Source organism: Dermochelys coriacea, chromosome 5 (assembly GCF_009764565.3).
Source record: "Dermochelys coriacea isolate rDerCor1 chromosome 5, rDerCor1.pri.v4, whole genome shotgun sequence".
Lineage (NCBI taxonomy): Eukaryota > Metazoa > Chordata > Testudines > Dermochelyidae > Dermochelys > Dermochelys coriacea.
In genome coordinates, this window is record NC_050072.1 from 101,885,154 (window position 1) to 101,906,661 (window position 21,508).

Consider the following 21,508-nt stretch of genomic DNA (forward strand, 5'->3'; position numbering starts at 1 on the left):
CATAACCGTTGCTTCCGCTCCCACCTCCAAGGAGCCCCTGGACTCCTCCATCAACCCGGCTGCAGATGGCACCCAGCTGAGGGCCATCGAGCCTGTTGAGGTGACGGCCAGTGCCACGCGGCCGGGACCCGAGCCACCAGGGGCACCCCTCGTTGGTGAGGAGCATTCGACCTCCTTCCCGGGAGGGGGCCGTACAGAAGAGTCCACCTCCTCTTGCCATGGCTGCCAAATCCACCATAGAGCCTGCGCCCAGCATCACTGAGAGCCCTCTCCCCGCCCAGAATCTCGCCTCTAACCCTGCCCCTGTCCCTATCCCATCCACCTCCCGAGATGTTATTGCCACCCCTGGGGCTGTCTCCTTCCCTTTTCCAATAGATGACCCCCAGGGAGCGGTCTTTGTGTTTACCTGTCCCGACTCACTAGGGGCTGCTATCTTCCCTCCGCTGCCTCCTATCGCCCCAGGGTTCCAGGCGGGCCTAGTGGTGCCAATCCATCAGGAGCCCCGTCGGGGGTCCGCGCCCTGTCTGCTCGTCTCGGTGGGCCATGGGGCTGTACCAAGGGCCCCGTCGGGGAGTAACCAGGAGACTGTAACCCCAGCTCCCCATGCGCTGCGAGAGGAGTTGCAGGAGTTTTTAGAAGATGTCCGTCGCTCCTGCAACAAAGTACAGCTTGCTCTCCAGCGATGGGGGGACTTTCATCAAATCCTCCAGGCTGCAAGGGCTCTCATGGGGGAGGGTAAAAGGACCGGGAGGCAGGGCGCTGCAGCCTACCAGCGGGTCCCCCTCTTCCGTGACTCCTTACTCACCTACGGGGTAGGATATGGACTGCTGCACAGCCTGTCAGGAGCCACGAGTGTCCCTGCCGGGGAGAATTCCCCCCCCAGCCCTCCTCATGGCACCTCTTACCATCGCAACATTGAACACCCGCGGCTGTAGGATGGGTCTCCGCAGGCCCCAGGTGCTCTCCTTCCTTCGGGGTGGGTACTCTGTGGTTTTTCTGCAGGAAACCCATACAGATCCGACCGCCGAAGACAGCTGGCAGGGTCTACTTTAGCCATCTCACAGTTAGTACGGCTGGAGTGGCGACCCTGTTCTCCCCCGACCTACGGCCTGAGGTGCTGGGGGTCGCCGAGGCTGTGCCGGGCCGCCTGCTGCACCTCCGGGTCCGCATGGAGGGGCTCGTAGTCAACCTTGTTAACATCTATGCCCCGGCAGCGAGCCCGGAGCGGCTGCAATTCTATCAGCAGACATCCACCTTCCTCGGCATCTTGGATCCTCATGAGTGCCTGGTCCTGGCAGGGGACTTTAACAACACCCTCGAAGAGCGGGACCCCTCGGGGACCGAACAGAGCCCGGCCGCCGCCGCCGTCCTCCAGGATATAGTCGAACACCACTCCCTGGTGGATGTCTGGCGCGACCACCACCCGGAGGACACTTCCACGTTCACCTTTGTCTGGTTGGAGGCCCATCAGTTGAGCCACTCCCGGTTGGACCGCATTTATTTATCACGCTTCCATCTTTCACGAGCCCACTCCTCCAGCATCTGGCCGGCTCCATTTTCTGACCATCATTTAGCCACCGTGACAGCCTCCCTCTGCGCGGAGAGGCCGGGGCCGACCTATTGGCATTTCAACAACAACTTGCTGGAGGATGCGGGCTTCATGGCATCCTTCCGGGAGTTCTGGCTGGCCTGGCGAGGGCAGCGGTGTGCCTTTCCCTCGGCGCGGCGGTGGTGGGACCTAGGGAAGGTGCACACGCCCAGCTCTTCTGCTGTGACTACACCCGGGGCGCCAGCCGATGGAGGGATGCGGCAATAGAGCAGTTGGAATGGGAGGTCTTAGAACTGGAGAGGCGTCTGGCCACCAGCCCCAAGGATCCGCCCCTCTGCGGAGCGTGCCGGGAGAAGCGGGAGGAGCTCCGGGCCCTCGAGGACCATCGGGTCCGGGGTGCCTTTGTTTGATCCCGCATCCATCTCCTTCGGGAGATGGATTGTGGCTCCTGCTTCTTCTACACCCTGGAGAAAAAGAGGGGGGCCAAGAAACATGTCACCTGCCTTCTGGCAGAAGACGGCACCCCCCCCTCATGGATCCGGTGGAGATGTGCGGGAGGGCGAGAGCCTTCTACGCAAGCCTTTTCTCCCCGGATCCGACCGATCCTAATACTTGCAGAGTGCTCTGGGAGGAGCTCCCTATGGTCAGCGCGGGCGACCGAGACCGGCTAGAGCTGCCTCTCGCTCTGGCCGAGTTCTCGGAAGCCCTCCGCCGCATGCCCACTAATCTCCGGACATGGACGGGCTGACCGTGGAGTTCTACCGCATGTTCTGGGACGTCCTTGGCCCAGAACTAGTCACCGTCTGGGCCGAGTCTTTGCAGAGCGGGGTCCTCCCTTTTTCGTGCAGGTGAGCCGTGCTCGCCTTATTGCCGAAGAAGGGGGACCTCCGCGATTTATGAAATTGGCGTCCCGTCTCGCTCCTCAGCACGTACTACAAAGTCGTGGCATAAGCAATCTCGCTGCGGCTAGGGTCCGTGCTGGTGGACGTGGTCCACCCAGACCAGACCTACACCGTCCCGGGCTGCAGCATCTTCGACATCCTATATCTGGTCCAGGACCTTTTGGAACTCGAGTGTAGGGATGGTCTGTCGTTCGCCCTCCTGTCCTTGGATCAGGAGAAGGCGTTCGACAGGGTGGATCACGGGTATCTCCTGAGCACTCTGCAAGCATTGGCTTCGGACCCCAGTTTGTGGGTTTTCTCCAGGCGCTGTACGCCTCTGCAGAGTGTCTGGTCAGGCTCAACTGGATCCTGACTGAACCGGTCAGCTTTGGGTGAGGAGTACGCCAGGGTACCCCCTCTCGGTCCAGCTGTACGCTCTGGCAATCGAGCCCTTCCTCTGTCTCCTCCGAAGGAGATTGACAAGGTTGGTGCTGCGGGAGCCGGAGCTGTGGCTGGTCCTGTCGGCGTACGCTGATGACGTGCTCCTCGTGTTCCAGGACCCGAGCGACTTGGCGCGGGTGGAGGCTTGCCAGGCCATCTATTCGACAGCCTCCTCTGCACAGGTCAACTAGGTCAAGAGCTCTTGGTTGGTGGTAGGGGACTGGTGGCAGGTGAGCTCCCTCCCACCCGCGCATCCGGTGGAGCCTGGGTCCGCTGCTCTATCTCGGTGTTTACCTTTCTGCCACGCATCCCTCTCCGCCGGAGAACTGGCAGAATTTAGAGGGCGGGGTGATAGAGCGGCTCTGGAAATGGACAGGACTACTCCGGTGCGCCTCCCTTTGAGGGAGAGCGCTGGTGCTTAATCAACTAATCCTGTCCATGCTCTGGTACCGGCTCAACACCCTGGTCCCAGCCCCGGGTTTCCAATAGGATTACTCTCCTATAGCCATCTGGCCTGACCCTGTCACATGTGATTTTTTTTTTAGGGCACAACATACAGTTTTTGTAACACTTGAATCATGTATGTTTAAACACCAATGCAGTTCAAGTGGTACAACCCCATTGCAGATGCAGTTATACCAGTATAAGTAGAGCTCTGTGTGGATACATGTTTATATCTGTGGATGCGGATATAAATTGGAATCTGCTTAACTGCAGGGCTCTCCCAGGAACCACAGCGGCAAAAGTAGCAGAACGTGGGGCGGCTGCTCCCACGAGCCAGGGCCCCACACCAGAGGAGCTGCTGGCATGGCTGCACCGACCCTCAACAGGAATCGCAGACAGTTGCATGGAAGGGACAGAAGCGGGGTTGGGAGCGGTACAGCTGCTCCAGGGGAGCTGCTGGCACATGGCGCTGGCTCCTGGGAGTGGCGGCCCCACGTTCTGCTCTGTTTGCTGCTGTAGTTCTTGGGAGAACCCTGCAGTTCTGCGGATATAAATTTGTATCAATGCAGGGCTCTAAGTATAAAGCCTTGTCTGCACAGGAAGTTTTACCAGTTAGACAGGTGTAGTCAGATAGCTATAAAGTATAACACGCCCGCTCCTCCCCTTCCCCTCCCCCCCCGACACTTTTTATTCTGATGTAAAAGTGGGGGAGAGCATGGGAGTTGATTTATCTGAAACCCCTTCCCAAGTAGTATAAACTAAACTGAAAAAGGCGCTTTTTTATACTGGATTAAGACCATCGCCTTTGGGGGGAGAGGGAAGTGTTATACCTCAGTAACACTATTGGCCTAATTTCACACTTCAGCCTATATCGTAAAAGTTTTTCCACATAGAAAAGACCTAAAAGTGTACTTGTATTGTGTGTAATACAATTGTATTGTATTGTGCATAGATAAGACTGCGCTGATTAGGCCTCAACTGGAGCATTGTGCCCAGTTCTGGGCGCCTCATTTCAGGAAAGATGTGAACAAATTGGAAAAAGTCCAGAGAAGAGCAACAAAAATTATTAAAGTTCTAGAATACATGACCTATGAAGGAAGACTGAAAAAACTGGGTTTGTTTACTTTGGAAAAGAGAAGACTGAGAGGGGACATAACAGTTTTCAAGTACATGAAAGGTTGTTACAAGGAGGAGGGAGAAAACTTGTTCTTAACCTTTGAGGATAGGACAAGAAGCAGTGGGCTTAAATTGCAGCAAGGGAGGTTTAGGTTGGACATTAGGAAAAACTTCCTAATTGTCAGGGTGATTAAGCACCTGGAATAAATTGCCTAGGGAGGTTGTGGAATCTCCATCATTGGAGATTTTTAAGAGCAGGTTAAACAAATACCTGTCAGGGATGGTCTAGATGATACTTAGTCCTGCCATGAGTGCAGGGAACTGAACAAGAAGATCTCTCAAGGTCCCTTCCACTCCTATGATTCTAAGACCTCAGAGCTCCTCAACAGATGTTTGCTTTGGATTTCCTTGATACACATTCAAACTGAATGGAAAGCTGCAAATTGACATTGTCTGTGTTAACAAAGAACAGGATGCCTGATATTGCAATGAATATATTAGAAGCTGATAACTTTAAGCTTAAACATGCAACGTGACAAGTTAAAAGTTGTCTTTTTTTTTTTATTGACAAACTTTTCATGGAGCTTACAGTATCTAAGGTATCCTAAATACAGAGGTGAACGCTGTGCAGTTGGAAGATGGAACAGTGCTCTAAGTTTTTTTTCTTTGGGAGGAAAATGGTTATACTTTATTAAAAGCTTTCATATTTTAAACATTGGCTCTCACTGCACATATGACAAATTGGATGCATTTTCTTTTGTCCGCTGTGCTTGTTGATTCAGAAATCTGATATCCTGTTATGACTGGAATTTAACTGTACAAGAGGCCACATCTGGGACCTCAGAAGCTGTGTGTATTTGCTTTGCAGGCTGTCTAGGATGCTTTCATTATTATTTTGTGATCATAACCTTTGTTCATTTGGCCCATATAACAACTTTTTCACTTCCCTACTTATTACAGTATTGCCCTAGTCTGGAGTTCCTTCCACATAGATCATAAATGGTAAACACTTGTTGCAGTGAGGTTCTTTTTGTGTTTCTCAGAAAATGGCTAAGTCAGTTTATCGCTCTCTTTCTTGGTATGCAACAATAAGATACATAAACACTATTGGGAAACAACATACTTGCATGCATGTCACAAGGGACAAATAATTGCTAACACAACTTCTGTAATTTTCACTAAATGTAAACAAGTGTGATTTGTCTGTTTTGTGCTTCAAATGAGTTTCTAAATTATCATCTGATTTTTTTTTGCTCGTTCTGATTAGTGTTCTAAAACTTTACTCATGTAGCAAAGTATTTAAAACAAATGTAACTGGAAACATATGACTAGTTTACAGGGGACCTGTCGTAGGGGGTCAAGGGAAGGTATTTGTGGGGAAAGCGGTGGTCGTGATATATCTTGACTTTAGCAAAGCTTTTGATATGGTCTCCCACAGTATTCTTGCCAGCAAGTTAAAAAAGTATGGATTGGATGAATGGACTATACGGTGGATAGAAAGCTGGCTAGATTGTCAGGCTCAGTGGGTAGTGATCAACGGCTCGATGTCTAGCTGGCAACTGGTATCAAGCAGAGTGTCCCAGGGGTTAGTCCTGGGCTGGTTTTGTTCAACATCTTCATTAATGATCTGGATGATGGGATGGATTGCACCCTCATCAAATTCACTGATGACACTAAGCTGTGAGGAGAGGTAAATACTCTGGAGGGTAGGGATAGGGTCCAGAGTGACCTAGACAAATTGGAGGATTGAGCTAAAAGAAATCTGATAGGGTTCAACAAGGACAAGTGCAGAGTCCTTCACTTAGGACAGAAGAATCCCGTGTACTGCTACAGGCTGGGGAACTACTGGCTAAGCAGCAGTTCTGCAGAAAAGGACCTGGGGATTACAGTAGACAAGAAGCTGGATATGAGTCAACAGTTTGCCCTTTTTGCCAAGAAGGCTAACGACATATGGGGCTGAATTAGTAGGAGCATTGCCAGCAGATCGAGGTGAGGCCACATCTGGAGTATTGCATCCAGTTTTGGGTCCTTCACTACAGAAAGGATGTGGACAAATTGGAGAGAGTCCAGTGAAGGGCAATGAAAATCATTAGGGGGCAGGGGCACATGACTTATGAGGAGAGGCTAAGGGAATTGGGCTTATATTTAGTCTGCAGAAGAGAAGACCAAGGGGAGATTTGATAGCAGCCTTCAACTACCTGAATGGGAGGTTCCAAAGAGGATGGAGCTTGGCTGTTCTCATTGGTGGCAGATGACAGAACAAGGAGCAATGATCTCAAGTTGCAGTGGGAGAGGTCTAGGTTGGATATTAGGAAACACTATTTCACTAGGAGGATGGTGAAGCACTGGAATGGGTTACCTAGGGAGGTGGTGGAATCTCCATCTTTAGAGGTTTTTAAGGCCCGGCTTGACAAAGCCCTGGCTGGAATGATTTAGTTAGAGTTGGTCCTGCTTTGAGCAGGGGGTTGGCCTAGATGACCTCCTGAAGTCTCTTCCAACTCTAATCTTCTATGATTCTACTCCAAACTCCACCCGTTGGAGACGACAAAATGAGATGGCACTCTCAGATTGTGCAGATGTTAAAAATGTGATCACACAAGCTGTGCTCTTTTTGGTTGCTCCCCCTTATTGGAGTTCTAATACATCCATTGGCTTTGCTGGGTTCCTCTGTGGGACTCAGTCAGATGCCCTGCTGAACTTCTGCTGGCTTGGCTCCTTCTTTGCTGGGGCCTGGGAGGGAATAAGTGGTAGTACTCTTGCCAAGCCTACTCAACTTGTGGGGCCAAAATGACCCTAGCACACAGAGTAAATTGTGTAGATTTTGGTAAGAGTTTCTCCTCTCCTCTTTTTTTTTTTTTAATATACCTTGATGAGTAGCAAAATAGCTAACCATGTTGACCTCTAAATTATTGTCATTGGCATTTATTGAAGGGAATGGAATACCTTACCTTACAGCTATTGTTCCATGCAGTGGTGGTGTAGCTGTGTGGCTCTCAGGATCTTAGAGATACTACCTCATCCACCCTGTCTCTCTAGCTGTTGTTTCAGGCTGTCTGCAAACTCAGTTACCTTTATATCAGTGGTTCCCAAACTTGTTCCGCCGCTTGTCCAGGGAAAGCCCCTGGCGGGTCAGCCGGTTTGTTTACCTGCCACGTCCGTAGGTTCGGCTGATCGTGGCTCCCACTGGCCGCGGTTCGCTGCTCCAGGCCAATGGGAGCTGCTAGAAGAGGTGCAGGCTGAGGGACATACTGCACTGAGAAATTTCAGGTTTCAGAGTAGCAGCCGTGTTAGTCTGTATTCGCAAAAAGAAAAGGAGTACTTGTGGCACCTTAGAGACTAACAAATTTATTAGAGCATAAGCTTTCGTGAGCTACAGCTCACTTCATCGGATGCATTTGGTGGAAAAAACCACCAAATGCACCACCAAATGCATCCGATGAAGTGAGCTGTAGCTCACGAAAGCTTATGCTCTAATAAATTTGTTAGTCTCTAAGGTGCCACAAGTATTCCTTTCTTTTTGAGAAATTTCAGTCATTCTCCCACAGTTTGTCTAGCACAGGTGCAGCTGAATTGATGCCAGCAACTGTGGGAGCTCTACCATTCATGTGCTGTAGGTGTTTTTACCACCAGGTTATCTAACCTTGCTTAGACGATGGTGATAAAAATCACCTGCTCAGTCGACACCCTTCCCACCATTGCCAGCACTGATGTTGCTGCTCTGGTGCTAGACCAGTGTGGGAAAATTTGCTAAAAATCCTGTGTAGACAAAGCAGTTAGAAATCCTAATGCTTATATTTTAACCCTGAGTCCACAATGCATAGTGGTCCTGTTTATAGTAGATCACGTGTTGGCAACACCTAGGCTTCGGCCTATTCCGCCTGACAAGCCAGCCAACTTTGAATTAAAACACCACCATGCTTGAGATAAGGGTATCGTGGGTGGACTGGACTCCAATCGGGGCAATGCTTAAGTTAACTTTATAGTGAAGATAAGCCCTCGGACACTCAAAATGATCAGCTATTGGATCTATATATTGAAAAGGAGACTCCGTACAGTGCTGTCTAAAACTGTCAAATTTTAACTGCCTTTTTCTTGTTGTTTCAGGTTGCATGTCTGGTTGGACTTGATGCATGAAATTTGCATGACTCCTAACAACATATTTCTGGATTTGTCAGTGAACAAACATGGCCTACCCAGTGAATATTAGTGACAGTACCTCAGGTAACTAACGTTGGGACGCTTTTCCCTATTGCTTTGTGTTTTTAAACTCTCTTTCTATAAAATTGTGAATCGGTGTAGAGTCATTTGCACCTTAATCTTTCTCACAAATATTTCAAGTGTTTTCCTGCTAGGTGAATGTTTGTTTTCTTTCTCCTTAGTTATTTTTGTTTCCTCTTTTGAGGTATTTTGCAAATAGCTCTCCTAGCTTGAACATATGAACTAAGGTTCTAGTGGCTGATCCTCACCTGGTGTAAATCAGCCTAGCTGCACGGAAGTAACTGCACTGCACTAGTTTTCACTAGAGATGAATCTGCCTTGTAGAGTTTCACTACAGAAAAACAAATGGATATTATGCTATAGTTGTAGTGGAGTTTTAGGCCTGAAGAGCTCTCATGTGTGACATTGGAAGCCTATGGTGTTAAACATCCCTTATGTGTCTAACTAGTACTTCTTTTGGTTTCCACCATCATTTAGAATAAATTTTAATTATTCATTTTACTTTCCCTTCTTTGGGCTATGAAGATCCGTGCGCATTTATTTGGGTCTGGGTACTCTTTAAAATTTGAGTCCAAGGGAAGTTCAAGGGTTATTGATAAGGCTGATAGATCAGAAGGGGTCAGAGATTAGAGGACAGTTGATAAAAGTACTACAGCACTTTTCCTCATTGTTCTGTCAATATTTTCTTGCTCTCTGGAGCATTCCACAAACATGACTTTTAGCATACTACAGTCAGGCCTTCAGCACGGACTACATGGAGAATTTCGGGTACAAGGCAGAAACTTTAGCACCAGTGCACTAAGTTTTCCTAATGTATGTATGCTTGCAGCATGGGCATGTAAATTGAGGTTTGGGTAGGTGGGAAGGGTGTTACGGTTTTTTCCCATGGCATTCATGTGAAACCTTAAACATCTCTTTCTGGTGAGTCAAATCAAATTCCTCTTATTTCAAAGATCATACAAAGTATTTACTGGACTCACATGTGCTTGTTGAAATGTAGTCTAATAGATATTGACAGGGACAGTATTTGTATTTGATTCACATGTTTTTTGGCAATGTCCAACTTTAGAAACTTCTGTTATAGGACTAGTATGAAATCCATAAGGTATTGGCTGCATCAGTTACATTTGCTATAGAATTTTGCTATAGAATTCATCAATACAAAGGACTAGAAAGTTTTCTCTCTGGGCAAAAAGGAGTGCAGTTGTATTTGGTTGTGCAAAGAGATGAGAAAGGATATCCCAATCCTAACAGACTGGTAGGATAGATGGAAAACTTTATTGACAGTGAAGCTATCGGTAATTTCTGATAATTGTTTGTCACTGGTAAACTCAGCCTTAAAACACAGTGATAGCAGAAACTACTTCATTTAAAAAAAAAAATTGACCCACATTCAAGATTATCATATGATAAGGGAAGGTTTTATCTTGTTGTTATATAAAGCAAAAAAGTTATATTATGTGGGTGGGTAAAATTTTCTAAACATAAATACAAAGTTAATTTTTAAAAACTTTTATAAAAGTCTTGCATTCTGAATTAGACACAAGAGTACAGATTTAGCACCTCACCCCTGCATGTTTTAGCTTTTTTAAAAAAAAAAAAAGCAAGCTCTTGATTCAGGCCAGGCAGAATTATTCACTCCTAAAAAATGTTTGAAATGTTCTGTATAGATTCAGTGCATCGGCCTTACTTTTGACTATAGCTAATTGACTTTTTAATTATTTGTATTGTAAAATTGTCTAATAACAGAAAATGGTGATAGTCTGACACTTCAACTTATAAGAAGCTAAATGTTTGAAATGGGGGTATATTAGTACAAGAACCTTTAGTTTTGAGACTGGTATGCAAATAGAATTCAATGCAGAGTAGAAACGGTTTGCTCCCTTACTCATTGAGAACAAGTATGATCAATTGTGTCAAAACAAAAAGTTAGGTTGTATACTGTTCCACTGCTTCATAAAGGACTGTCAGGACTTGTCTGCTTTATAAACCCTTGAGGCCACAGTTCTAATGTGTAACACTTTAGTTTTGTATGTGCATGCTTCTCCAATGCTTGAGTATTTCACAATGGGTTAAGCGCTGGACTACAGACATGTATGATTTGCTATTCTGCTGTGCTGAGTGAGGGAGATTGCCTTTAACTCCTGCTCATCTGGGCGTTGGACATATTAAAGCAGGTTTCTTAATTGCACAGTGTTCTAAGAGGGAAAAGAAACTTCAGAAGTGGAGATTTTCTGCACACAATACCCTCTGAATCAGTTGTCACCAGGAAAAGAACTAGGTAGATGTGTAATGAGCTTCAGCACTAGATTTATGCTACTTAAATAGTTTGACTGCTTTGAGCACAAATTCAACCACAATCACTACAAGGTGATTAAAGAACAGTGCTTTGCTTTGCTTTAGCTGCTAATTTACCAATGTGAGTACTGAGACTACTAAATGTGTATGCCTACTGTCTCCTTTTGGTTAATTTTCTGAATACTTGAGCCTGTCTGGTATACTACGGATTGGCAGCTGCAGACAAGATCTTGAGGAAGTTTTCAGGTTTGTTTGTAGAAAGGTTCACTCTATTTAGGATGTATATACAAGTATTCTGAAAACTTTTTTGAAAAATATGCATTGAAATGAAAATACATGTAGTTATAAATATTTTCTATTTGTGCATGTGAGGCCATCTACAAAGCAAATGATGATTTTTATCATGAAAGCGAGCTGTGAGAAAGATGGTTGTTTTATACATTTTAATAGTTCTTATATATTTCAGCAAAGATGGTGTACTTTAAATATGGCTAATAAATAACTGGAACTGTAATGGAATTCAAACCTGTCTGTCAGTGGTTCAGTTTGCTGATAAATTACTAAAGTCAAGTTTAATTATTCCTCTTTTGGTTTTGTTGCCCAGTATTCATCTGCATTACAAAAGGTTTTTTGCATGAACTATAAGCTTAGTTAATCATTCTCTGATGTTAAAGGAAATGAGTTTTTAATAGGGACTCGCTTTTAATTCTTGGTTTAGGTCTCACTAACATCAATGTATAGTCTGTTCAGGAGCCTAATTTGCTGCAGATGACCATGAGAGAGATGCCTGGCTTTCTTTTCTCTTTACAGGAAATAAGTTTTCTGTTTTGTTTCACTGAGGGTTCATGTGGGGCACTGAGTACTCTCAACTCTTCACTTTGTAGAATCCAGTCCTAAACTGGGCTTGGGTTTCTGTGCTGACTGAATAGGTCTCTAAACTCAGTGAGTATGAAGGAGCTGGGGAAGTGTATAGCAGCCTAATGCACTTGTCAGAGCAGCTGCAGCAGGCACTCAGATGTGAATGTCGTGCTTAAGTGGGGAGCTACGTGGAAGTTTGCCTCAGTCAGTGTCCCTATACCAACCAGTGACTCTAAACAAAGTTCAAGCAACTGAAAGGCAGGGCAGCTAAAACGATTATTTGTCAGATTAGTAACGGTGTCTTCACCACCCTCTGGGTTCAGTTTACAGCAAATATTACTTGGTTTATGAATCAGCCTTAATGGACACAGAAGCAATATTGTGTGGCCCCACCAGCACTTTTGCAGTTAAGTCTATCAAGATTTCCACTAAACCCCTGTTAACGGAATGTCACAACTCATTCTAGACTGAAACTTACAATATGGGGGGTTCCTTGGAAGTAATTCCAGTGCCCCTCACAAAAAAACCTTTAATGCTTTATTTTGAATACAAAAGTCTTGATTCTTTTAGCTGCTTTCTGATCTGTTTTAACTTAAACAAATTAGTTTTGGTTCAGGTACATGATGAGCAACAAATCCCATAATATGAAAGGAGATTCACTAGTGCAATGAATACCCAAGAAATTACACTATCCCTACAATGCAACAAAGCTAGAAAACACTGCTAGAGAATTGATCAAGGGGATCATGATTCAACCTTGTGCTCTCCTCAAAGGCAAAAAGCGAAACTAATCATAATTCTTCTTATTGATACCTCTGCAAATTTGCATGTAGAGCTTGCAGAAGCATGCCATGCACCTATGCTTAGCAAGGAAAATATCTTTCCTGCAACCCAAAGTCAATTTGAGAGGAACTGTTAAAATTTTAAGGCATCCTTGTATTGCTGTGCAATAGGTAAAGCCACAGGCGTCTGTATAATAGTACATAGCATAGGCCCTGTGATGGGGTATGTACCCCACAAATGCTGTGAATGGTTTAATATGGGCCTGAGAAGCCAATTAACCCACTTGCTTGTGTAACGCCAACAGACCAACAAACGGGTCTCTGAAGCATAGTGCATGAACCTCTACCACATGAGCTAAAAGCCAGTCCCCTATTAGCTAAGGCTGTAGAGCAGACTCATTTTATCTCTCTTTCTAAGTGGTCTCAGTGCCACTAGATGGGACAGAATACCACAGTCAGAAGGTGTGTGGGTTACCCATGCACCCGTTTGAAAGAGCCAGGCCTACCTAAAGAGAACATCTAGCTGGAGAAGAGCTGGTTTGCTTTCCCCTTAAAGAGCTGGGTGAGCCCAGTTCGAGGAGGAGACCCAGAGGAAAGGAGGTGGTGAGTTCCCTCCCTCTGGGAAGCAGCCCAAAAGAAGGCTGTGAAGCAGAGAAGAACTGACAAGATTCTCAAGCTGGAAGCTTCACTAGAGATAAGGGCTTTGGAAAGCTGTAGTCATTCTGAACTCCTGAGTGAGGGGAGATATATCCCAGCCCCTGGGCTGTGGGCTTGATCCAGGCACAGAAACCTGTGGTTAGACAGGAGGACAGTCTAGAGCAGCAGAGATTCCTGAGGAGGTGGCTGCCAGCTGTGCCCAGCTGGGCTTAAGGTTTGGTTTGTATACATTTGTTGGACTCTTTAAAGGACTCTGTGGCCTTGGAAGGGGTCTGGTCTGGCTAGAGGTTCAGGACACGCCTACGACTGGAGCAGGACAATGGAGGGGCACTGAGGCAGCCAGGAGGGGATGTGTTGGGGCAGCAATTTTGCCACAGCCCAAATCAATTTATTCTTTGCTTTAATCTTTTTTTCTGCAGGGGGGGGTTGAGTGTCTTTTTAGTTTTTCCATTGTCATATGCAGTGTTGTTCCCAGATAAGTCCCATGATATTAGAGAGACAAGGTGAGTGAGATAATATCTTTTATTGGACCAACTTCTGTTAGTGAGAGAGACAAGCTTTTGAGCCACACAGAGCTCTTCCAATAAAAGATATTACTTCACCTTCCTTGTCTCTCTGTATTTTTTCCTTCAGGCTAAATTTTTTCTATAACTTTTCATTGTTTTTAGAATATTTTTTCTCTAAAAAGCTCTTTCTAAAAGATGTGGGGATTTTCCAAACTTATCTGACCGTCTCCCTTGCCTGTTTTACTTTCAGTGCAGGGTTTTCTGTCTCAGGTATTTACAGGGCCCTATTTCTGTAAAATCAGAGTGCCTCAGTCTTAATGTAGTTATCTTCACAACCCCAAGGAGGGAAGGAAGTGCTGTTAACTCCATTTTACAGATAGAAAACTGAGGTACAGAGAGATCAAGTGATGTATGCAAGGTCACCCAGGAGGCCTGTGGCTGAGCAGGGAATTAAAGATTTCCCATGTCTTGGGCTAGAGTCCTATCTGCTGGATCATCCTTCCTCTTCCTCCTTTCCCTTTTCCCCCTCTCCTTTTTCTGCTCCATGCTCACTTTCCAGTCTTCTTGGGATTGGAGCTGGTGCACAGGTGTTGTACACTCTCCTGGGTGTGGTAAATTAATTGGAGGGTTGTCTTCTACATGCAAGTGAGCTGAAAGTTCTGAGAATATGGATTAGATCCTGTATGGAATCTTTTTGGTTGACTGAAATTTTAAATATAGTCCCCCAACTGACTTTCATACTTTCCTCCATACGTAGAGGAATATACCCTCGGAGCATTCAGTGTAATCCAGTGAGAGTTAATGATGGGTGACCTTAAAAAGGTTTGGAGACCTACTTCATATAAGCAACCAGGCCTTTATTTAGAGCTCTAGTGTACAGACTTCCAAACAGCAGCTTATCCAGTTCCCCGACTTTATATTTAATTTTAAATATTGAAATCTGATAGTCAGCTAGCTCTCAAATACAACTGACAAGGTTCCCTGACTCTAAAGGGAAAACAGTAAAAACTACCAGCCCACTTGTCAGAGTGTTTGTTCTCTAATGGCTTAATCCAACACCCACTGAAATCTCCCATTGACTTCAGCAGGACATGGATTCAAGCCCTAGGTTTTAGAGACCTGATTCTGTAGGAGCATAGGTTGCATCCGATGAAGTGAGCTGTAGCTCACGAAAGCTTATGCTCTAATAAATTTGTTAGTCTCTAAGGTGCCACAAGTACTCCTTTTCTTGTAGGAGCATACTGGCACACTCTAGATTTAAAGGGGCAGCAGGGCACAAGTAGTGCATGAGGAAAAGAGCAGCCAGCTCTGCAGGAATAAACTGTACTACAGGTTTGGGGAAGTGCTGGAAGGGCAATCAACTCTTGTGATTTTTTTTTTTTTTTTTTTACAAGTCTTGGGAGTTTTTCTTAAAGCCCCTATCTCTTGGGATCATCTTATTGGGAGAATGTCTGCTTACTTTTTTTAATTAAATAATCATAATGTTTCAAGCCCTCATGGTTGCAAAAAAGAGGCTTGAAAATTTGAACCATAAAGGCACCCTATGCCAAAAGAATCCAGCATTACTTTTTAAATCATCTGTTGGGCTCTATAACAGTGTATAATTGATCAGCCATTGATTAAAACATCTATTAATCATTTATTAAGCCTTTACATTAAGGCTACATTTACAAAGTATGGCTATTTTAAAGGAACATTTGCACTCTTTTTATCATGCAAAACTTCCAACTGATTTCTAGGAAATTTTACAAAATATTTATAGGCATGTTCTCCATTGCTTACAAGTTTGCTTGAGCTATTAAGGTATTTTTATGAGAAATCATTACAATAGCTTCCCTGATTATTTTTTTTAAGCCTACAGAAACTCCTCATAAAGAATATAATCTTGGACCATGTACAACTAAGCACAAACCTCTGGCAGACCCTGCAGGGTCAGGACTTGTAATGTATGCTAGTTAAGGAGAAACTAGGTTGTAATAGAACTTTAGACTGTTAATGGAATCTGTTGTGTGATGATTCTCTTAGGAAGGCGGTTGTTTTTCTTGTTATCTAGGTTAATGTTAAAATACATAATTTTTTTTGTGAATTTCAACACTGAATTGAGATTGGCAGAAGTGAGTGTTCAAGAGCTTAGCCTCTCAAGACATTTGGCTTCTGTGATGAAGGCTGCAACTTCAGTACCATTTTTCACTAATATGAACATCATGGATGACCGTTGGGAATGGCAGGCATATAGACAGCTGCTAGCATTCTTCTACACTCCAGGGATGGTTTCCTGGAGAACAGGCTTTTCCAGAGTAGTGTTGCAGTGCTACTGCTTCTGCAAACTTGAGTACCCTTAGTTCAAACTCCATAGTGTTTGTTTAGTGCGGTTGTTATGAGCTAATCTGGTTCAGATGAGTTCATATTTTTATTGAACCAGTCACCCAACCAGTGCTGGTTTGGTTCAATGAGACAATGTGACTCACAGTATAAATACGTAGCTATGGCTTGCCTTTCCTTCAGAATTCAGAGTGCGATAGGCATACATCCTATCATGATTACAGTGAAAGAGAATAAACTGAATGCTTCCTCTTTTTTTGGCGATTGATTTGGCACCTTTGCTTCCAAGCAAGAGAACAGTGCTGAGTTGCTGCGTCTATTTCTGTGTTCCATGGATGGGCAGACTCAGCAATATCCGCAAGATATATACAGCTGGTAACTTCTCAGTGCCTCACCTATGGAGATGTGCTGATTCACCTTGATGATGCACACCACTTTAAAACAAACTCGGGTGGAGACCTTGACATTAGTGGGGTGGAGGGTTGAATGCACCTCAAGCAGTTTCAACAGCACAATGTCATTACAAAACTTACCTAAACTTTCATAGACCCAATATCTCTTACATAGTAATTCCAAATCTTCTTTGGGGCAAATTTCAAACAATTCTGAATGGACACATGTTTTAATAGCTGACTACCTACCTGTCTATTTGGGGTGGATTTATATTAGTATCTTACACACTAATTATTTCACTCTAAGGGTGCTGTTGACACCACTGCATCCTCTCCAGCAATATATTGTCATGGCATTAGCCTGACTTCGTGCGTGCATCTCTGATAGACCCTAAAGAGTCATAATGGGCAACTGCTTCTCTTTCCTGAGAGCTCTCACTGAAGGACTGGGATCCCAGAACTCAGTCCTGATGTCTCTCTCCTCACCTGCCTCCACTTCCTATGAGTGTTGTTTCTCTCAAGCTTCCCCAGTAATTTTACAAACAAATGTCATTAGTTGCTGATGACACTCTGGGCTTGTCTACACTTAAAACGCTGCAGTGCCTCAGCTGTAGTGCTTCAGTGAAGATGCCACCTACGCTGACGTGAGGGCTTCTCCCATGGGCATACCCATAGCTACCACCTCTCAGGGAGGTGGAGTACCTATGTCAACAAAGCCCTCCTGTCGACAGAGCACTGTCTACACTGGGAGCTAGACTGGTGTAACTGTGTCGTCGCTCAGGGGTGTGGAAAATTCACACTCCCGAGCAGGGCCATCCTTACCCATACACAAAGCACACAGCTGTGTAGGGCACCAGGAAATGCTTCTCCAGCCCCTGCTCGGGCTCTTCCCCAGGTTCTCACCCCTGCTCTGTCCCAGCCCCATCCTCACTCCCCTAAGGACTCCAGAAGCGGCTGGGCCTCACCGGTAAGTGGAGCAACCCGGCCCTAGCCTGCTCCACTCCCCTGGCTCCCAACCACACCACCGGCAAGTGCTGGGGGGCGGTTCCCTCCTCCCCCCAAACCTGGGAGCCAGGGGAGCAGAGCAGGCTGGGGCCGAGTCACTCCACTTCCTGCAGGAAGTGGCCAGGCCCCATCCCCCATGGAGGCCAGGAGCCAGCCCCCCGACTCCCACAGAGGCCTGGGGCGGGGCCCCACATAGCTCCCCCTGCAGAGGCCTGGGGCCCCACACAGGCCCCCCCCTATGGGGGGGGCTGCGTAGGGAACCAAAATAGCTAGGGACAGCCTTGCTCCTGAGTGACCGCAGTTATATTAACATAAGTTGCTTGTGTAGACCAAGCTCAGCTGTTTCTTCATGTGTGGATAATACTCTCCCAGATGTCCCTTTATTTGGGAGGAAATTGAAGTCTGGATGAAAAACAGCTGGCTGAAGATAAAGCCAGATAAGATGGTATTGATGCTAATAGGAAGGGCAAAGCACTGTGAGAACTGACGAGATCAGTTACTTAACATTCTATATCAGGGAGCATTGCAGCCAAGGTGGAGTGCAGTCTGTATCTTGTTGGATTGCTCATTTCTCCTGGCACCCAAAATCTAGGCTGTCTCCAAATACCTTCTGTCTTTGGTTAGCCAAAAGACTACCCCCCTTCCTCTCTAGTGTGGATTTGCCTGTGGTCATCATCCTCTTCTCACTGCTCAGACTTCTGCTGTGTACTCTGCCTGGTCCTGACCATGAAAGCTGCATGGAGATTGCAACTGATCCTTCTTGTGTGGTCTGCCTCTTAACAGGATCAACTGGATCCCTCTCCGATTCTGAATCCAGTTAAAGATGCAGGTCCTTACATTCTAAAATCATTAATGGTCTTGGGACGAAAGTATCTGAACAACCACCTGTTCTCTATCCCCACCACAGTAGTTGTGATCAATAGAGGCATGGACGCTCACAGTGCCTGGTGTGAAACTTTGGATAATTTATGTAATTCTCACTTTCGTATGACACTATGGCCCAGATTCTACTCTCACTTAGACTAGTGTAAATCCAAAGTAACTCCACTGAAGTCAATAGTTACTCCAGATTTGCACTGATCTGAAAAAAAGAATCTGGCCCCATGGTGAAGTGTGTTACGTGTGTTTAACTCATTTGTTTCCATGAGCAATCTTGCACACACAGGAGACAGCAGTAGATGTGCATGCAGTTGTCTGAGGAAGCACTAGAATAAACTCTCCTGAGACTTGCAGGGCGGGGAACAAAATCAATGATGAGCTTTTACCACCTAACAATGTTAAGTGCAGATACAAGAGTCCCAAATCTTCCTGTATCCATTTGATACAAAAACATTTTTCTGGCACTGTTCTGTAGTATTCCTGACACTTTTCTCTGAGCTTCTCCTAGGTAAAGAGGTTGGGAATTATCTGTAGGATTCACTGTTTTTCTAGCTTTTTAAACCCATCGACTTAAAGGAAGTAGTTTGTTTACAGCTTGTAACTTAGTGCCTGATGTCTGAGTTTAATCTCATTCCAGTTAATAATTCTGCAACAGAAATGAATGAAGGAATGATCTTACTTGGGCTATTGTAATAATTTACTCACTCCACACCCTTTTGTGTAGTACATAAAACCAAAGATTACATAAAAACAGCCTCTACCAGATTTTGCTTTCTCAACAGTACTAGGGAGTAAGTTAGTTCTCACGCTGCATACTTCAGCATTACCGCCATATCTTGTAATCTTTCCTCCTAAAATGAAATTCCACTTTGCTCCCAATGGGATGTAACTTTGTATGTGAACATACTCATGCTTCCTCCTTCTTTCATCCAAATTTATAACTATCACAGTTATTGAAATAAATGGTTGAACTTGTTATCCATATGATACACATTACAGCACATGGTGCTTAGAATAGTAGCAGTGTCTGAATAACACAGTTCTTAGTTGGCTGGATAGACTTTAAATTACAGACTTCCTCCTGGAGACTTGTTCTGATGGATCCTGGTCTGAGCTTAGACACAACGAGCTTTTTAGAGATCCCAAAATTCGGATTTAGAGTGACCGATGCTGGTGTTTCACATCCATCTCGCTTCATTTCTGTCCAGTTACAAACATCTAGACCTTTTTTCCCTCCGAAGTGGACAGTATTGCTACTGCACCTCTGATAACCCTTCCCTATTTGTCCTATCGTTTTGACTTTTTATGAATGTGACTTTTATTGCATTTTATTTTACTATACTACTGTACTGTACCCTATATGCTGTGTGTGGTCATTTTAGAGAGAACAAATATTTTGAATATAGAACTTCCTGGAGCTCCTCTTTCCTTTTCATTCACAATTTTTGCCTGCCTTATATGAATAAACAGGAACTTCCTATAGTCAATGAATAATTACCTATCCCTAGAAATTTTCTTGAAAATCCACTTCACATATATTATCCCAAAAGTTCATACTTGGCTGCCACATTGTTCAATATAGTCCACCGATCATCCACACTAATAATAATATGCAGCCTTTGCATTTAATACAATGGACTCCAAAGATACTTAATTCAATAAAATCTTCCAAAGGTATTGCAGGAAATTGCCATATCTGTCACAGGCATGGCAGCGAACTCCAAATAGACATGAAATTATTTTACATCTTTCCCTGGAAAAGCATTGTGGAAAAAGCCAGTGCATATTTTTCAAGGTTCAATAACTCATTCCTTCCAAGCTGCAACTGTGAATTTTTTTTAAAAATCCCCCCCCCCCCACGTTAGTGGTAAGCGTCTCCACATCGTTTACATAAAGGTGCTGTCACAGATCCACAAAGCATGCTATGACTCTGGCTTTTATACAGTCTCTGGAAGTGTACCCTTCTAAGTGCTAGGCCCTGAGGCTCTGCTTTTTACAAGGGTGAAGCCCCCGTGGCTCTGCAACTCCAAGTCTGAGGCTCAGGTTTCAGCACATCCGTTTCTCACAATGGCTCCTTCCGCAGGTCTAAAACTCTGCTGGAGACTTGCCCTCTTGCGAGCTCTACAACCAGCAGATGTGTTGCAGTGACACAGGTCAGCCTGTTCAGAACATGATGCCACTTATTAGTCAACTACAATACAGTATTTAGGGACATTGAGTTAGAAAGGTAAGGTAAAGCAAAGCTTACCTGTACATGCGTGATCCAGCACAGTCCACCCGTCTCGCCCAAACATCCAGGATTCCACCCCCTAGTTCATTCATTAGCAGCATTCTTACTACAGTCTGCTAACATGTCTGTTCTTTATCTCAAGCTCCAGTCATGCTGTTTCCACATGTTCTGCCCACATTGCAGTTAATATCCAGTCCTTCATCTTCCATTATATCTCTAAGGTAACTCCATATATATGACAGGTTTCAGAGTAGCAGCCGTGTTAGTCTGTATTCGCAAAAAGAAAAGCAGTACTTGTGGCACCTTAGAGACTAACAAATTTATTAGAGCATAAGCTTTCGTGAGCTACAGCTCACTTCATCGGATGCATTTGGTGGAAAAAACAGAGCTGTAGCTCACGAAAGCTTATGCTCTAATAAATTTGTTAGTCTCTAAGGTGCCACAAGTACTGCTTTTCTTTTTCCATATATATGTTAACTGGTCTTGACAGACCATTCATACCCACCCCTACCTCAGCCCAATCTCTATGTGGTGAACACCCAGTCACTTCGTTGCTTTCCCTGTGCTGTGTCCCAAGAAAGAAATTACCTCCTTCATTCCTAGTGGGTAACAATACAAAAGGAAAGGGGGGAAACTGAGTCTTATACCTTCTTTTCATAAAAACAGTCCAGAAATTTCCCATGTTCTCTACAGGTGTGCTCAGAGGGTGTCAGGAGCAAAGATCATATGGTATCTGAGTCAAAATATGATGAGCCATGACTATCCTGCTTACCAAAAAAGGGCCTGCACTGCATCTTATGGCATAATGGCCACTTCACCTTAAATGGTCCCTTGAAACATGTGTTAACTACTTATGCTAAACAACATTGCATACATCTTATGACTCAAGTTAGTCTCCTCTCACTTAAACTGGCATTCTGGCTTCTATAT

General features: G+C 45.0%; 1 protein-coding gene across 6 annotated transcripts in view; it reads left to right on the forward strand.

The window, feature by feature from the left end:
* The window catches only part of KANK1 (KN motif and ankyrin repeat domains 1), a 179,974-nt gene that overhangs the window by 106,171 nt on the left and 52,295 nt on the right, over window positions 1-21,508 (forward strand). For all 6 annotated transcript variants that reach the window (XM_043515044.1, XM_038402894.2, XM_043515045.1 and 3 more), the window contains one exon: window positions 8,536-8,652. In XM_043515044.1, the coding sequence (XP_043370979.1) occupies window positions 8,616-8,652 (37 nt within the window). In that variant the 5' untranslated portion in view covers window positions 8,536-8,615. The remainder of the gene's footprint in view (window positions 1-8,535; window positions 8,653-21,508) is intronic.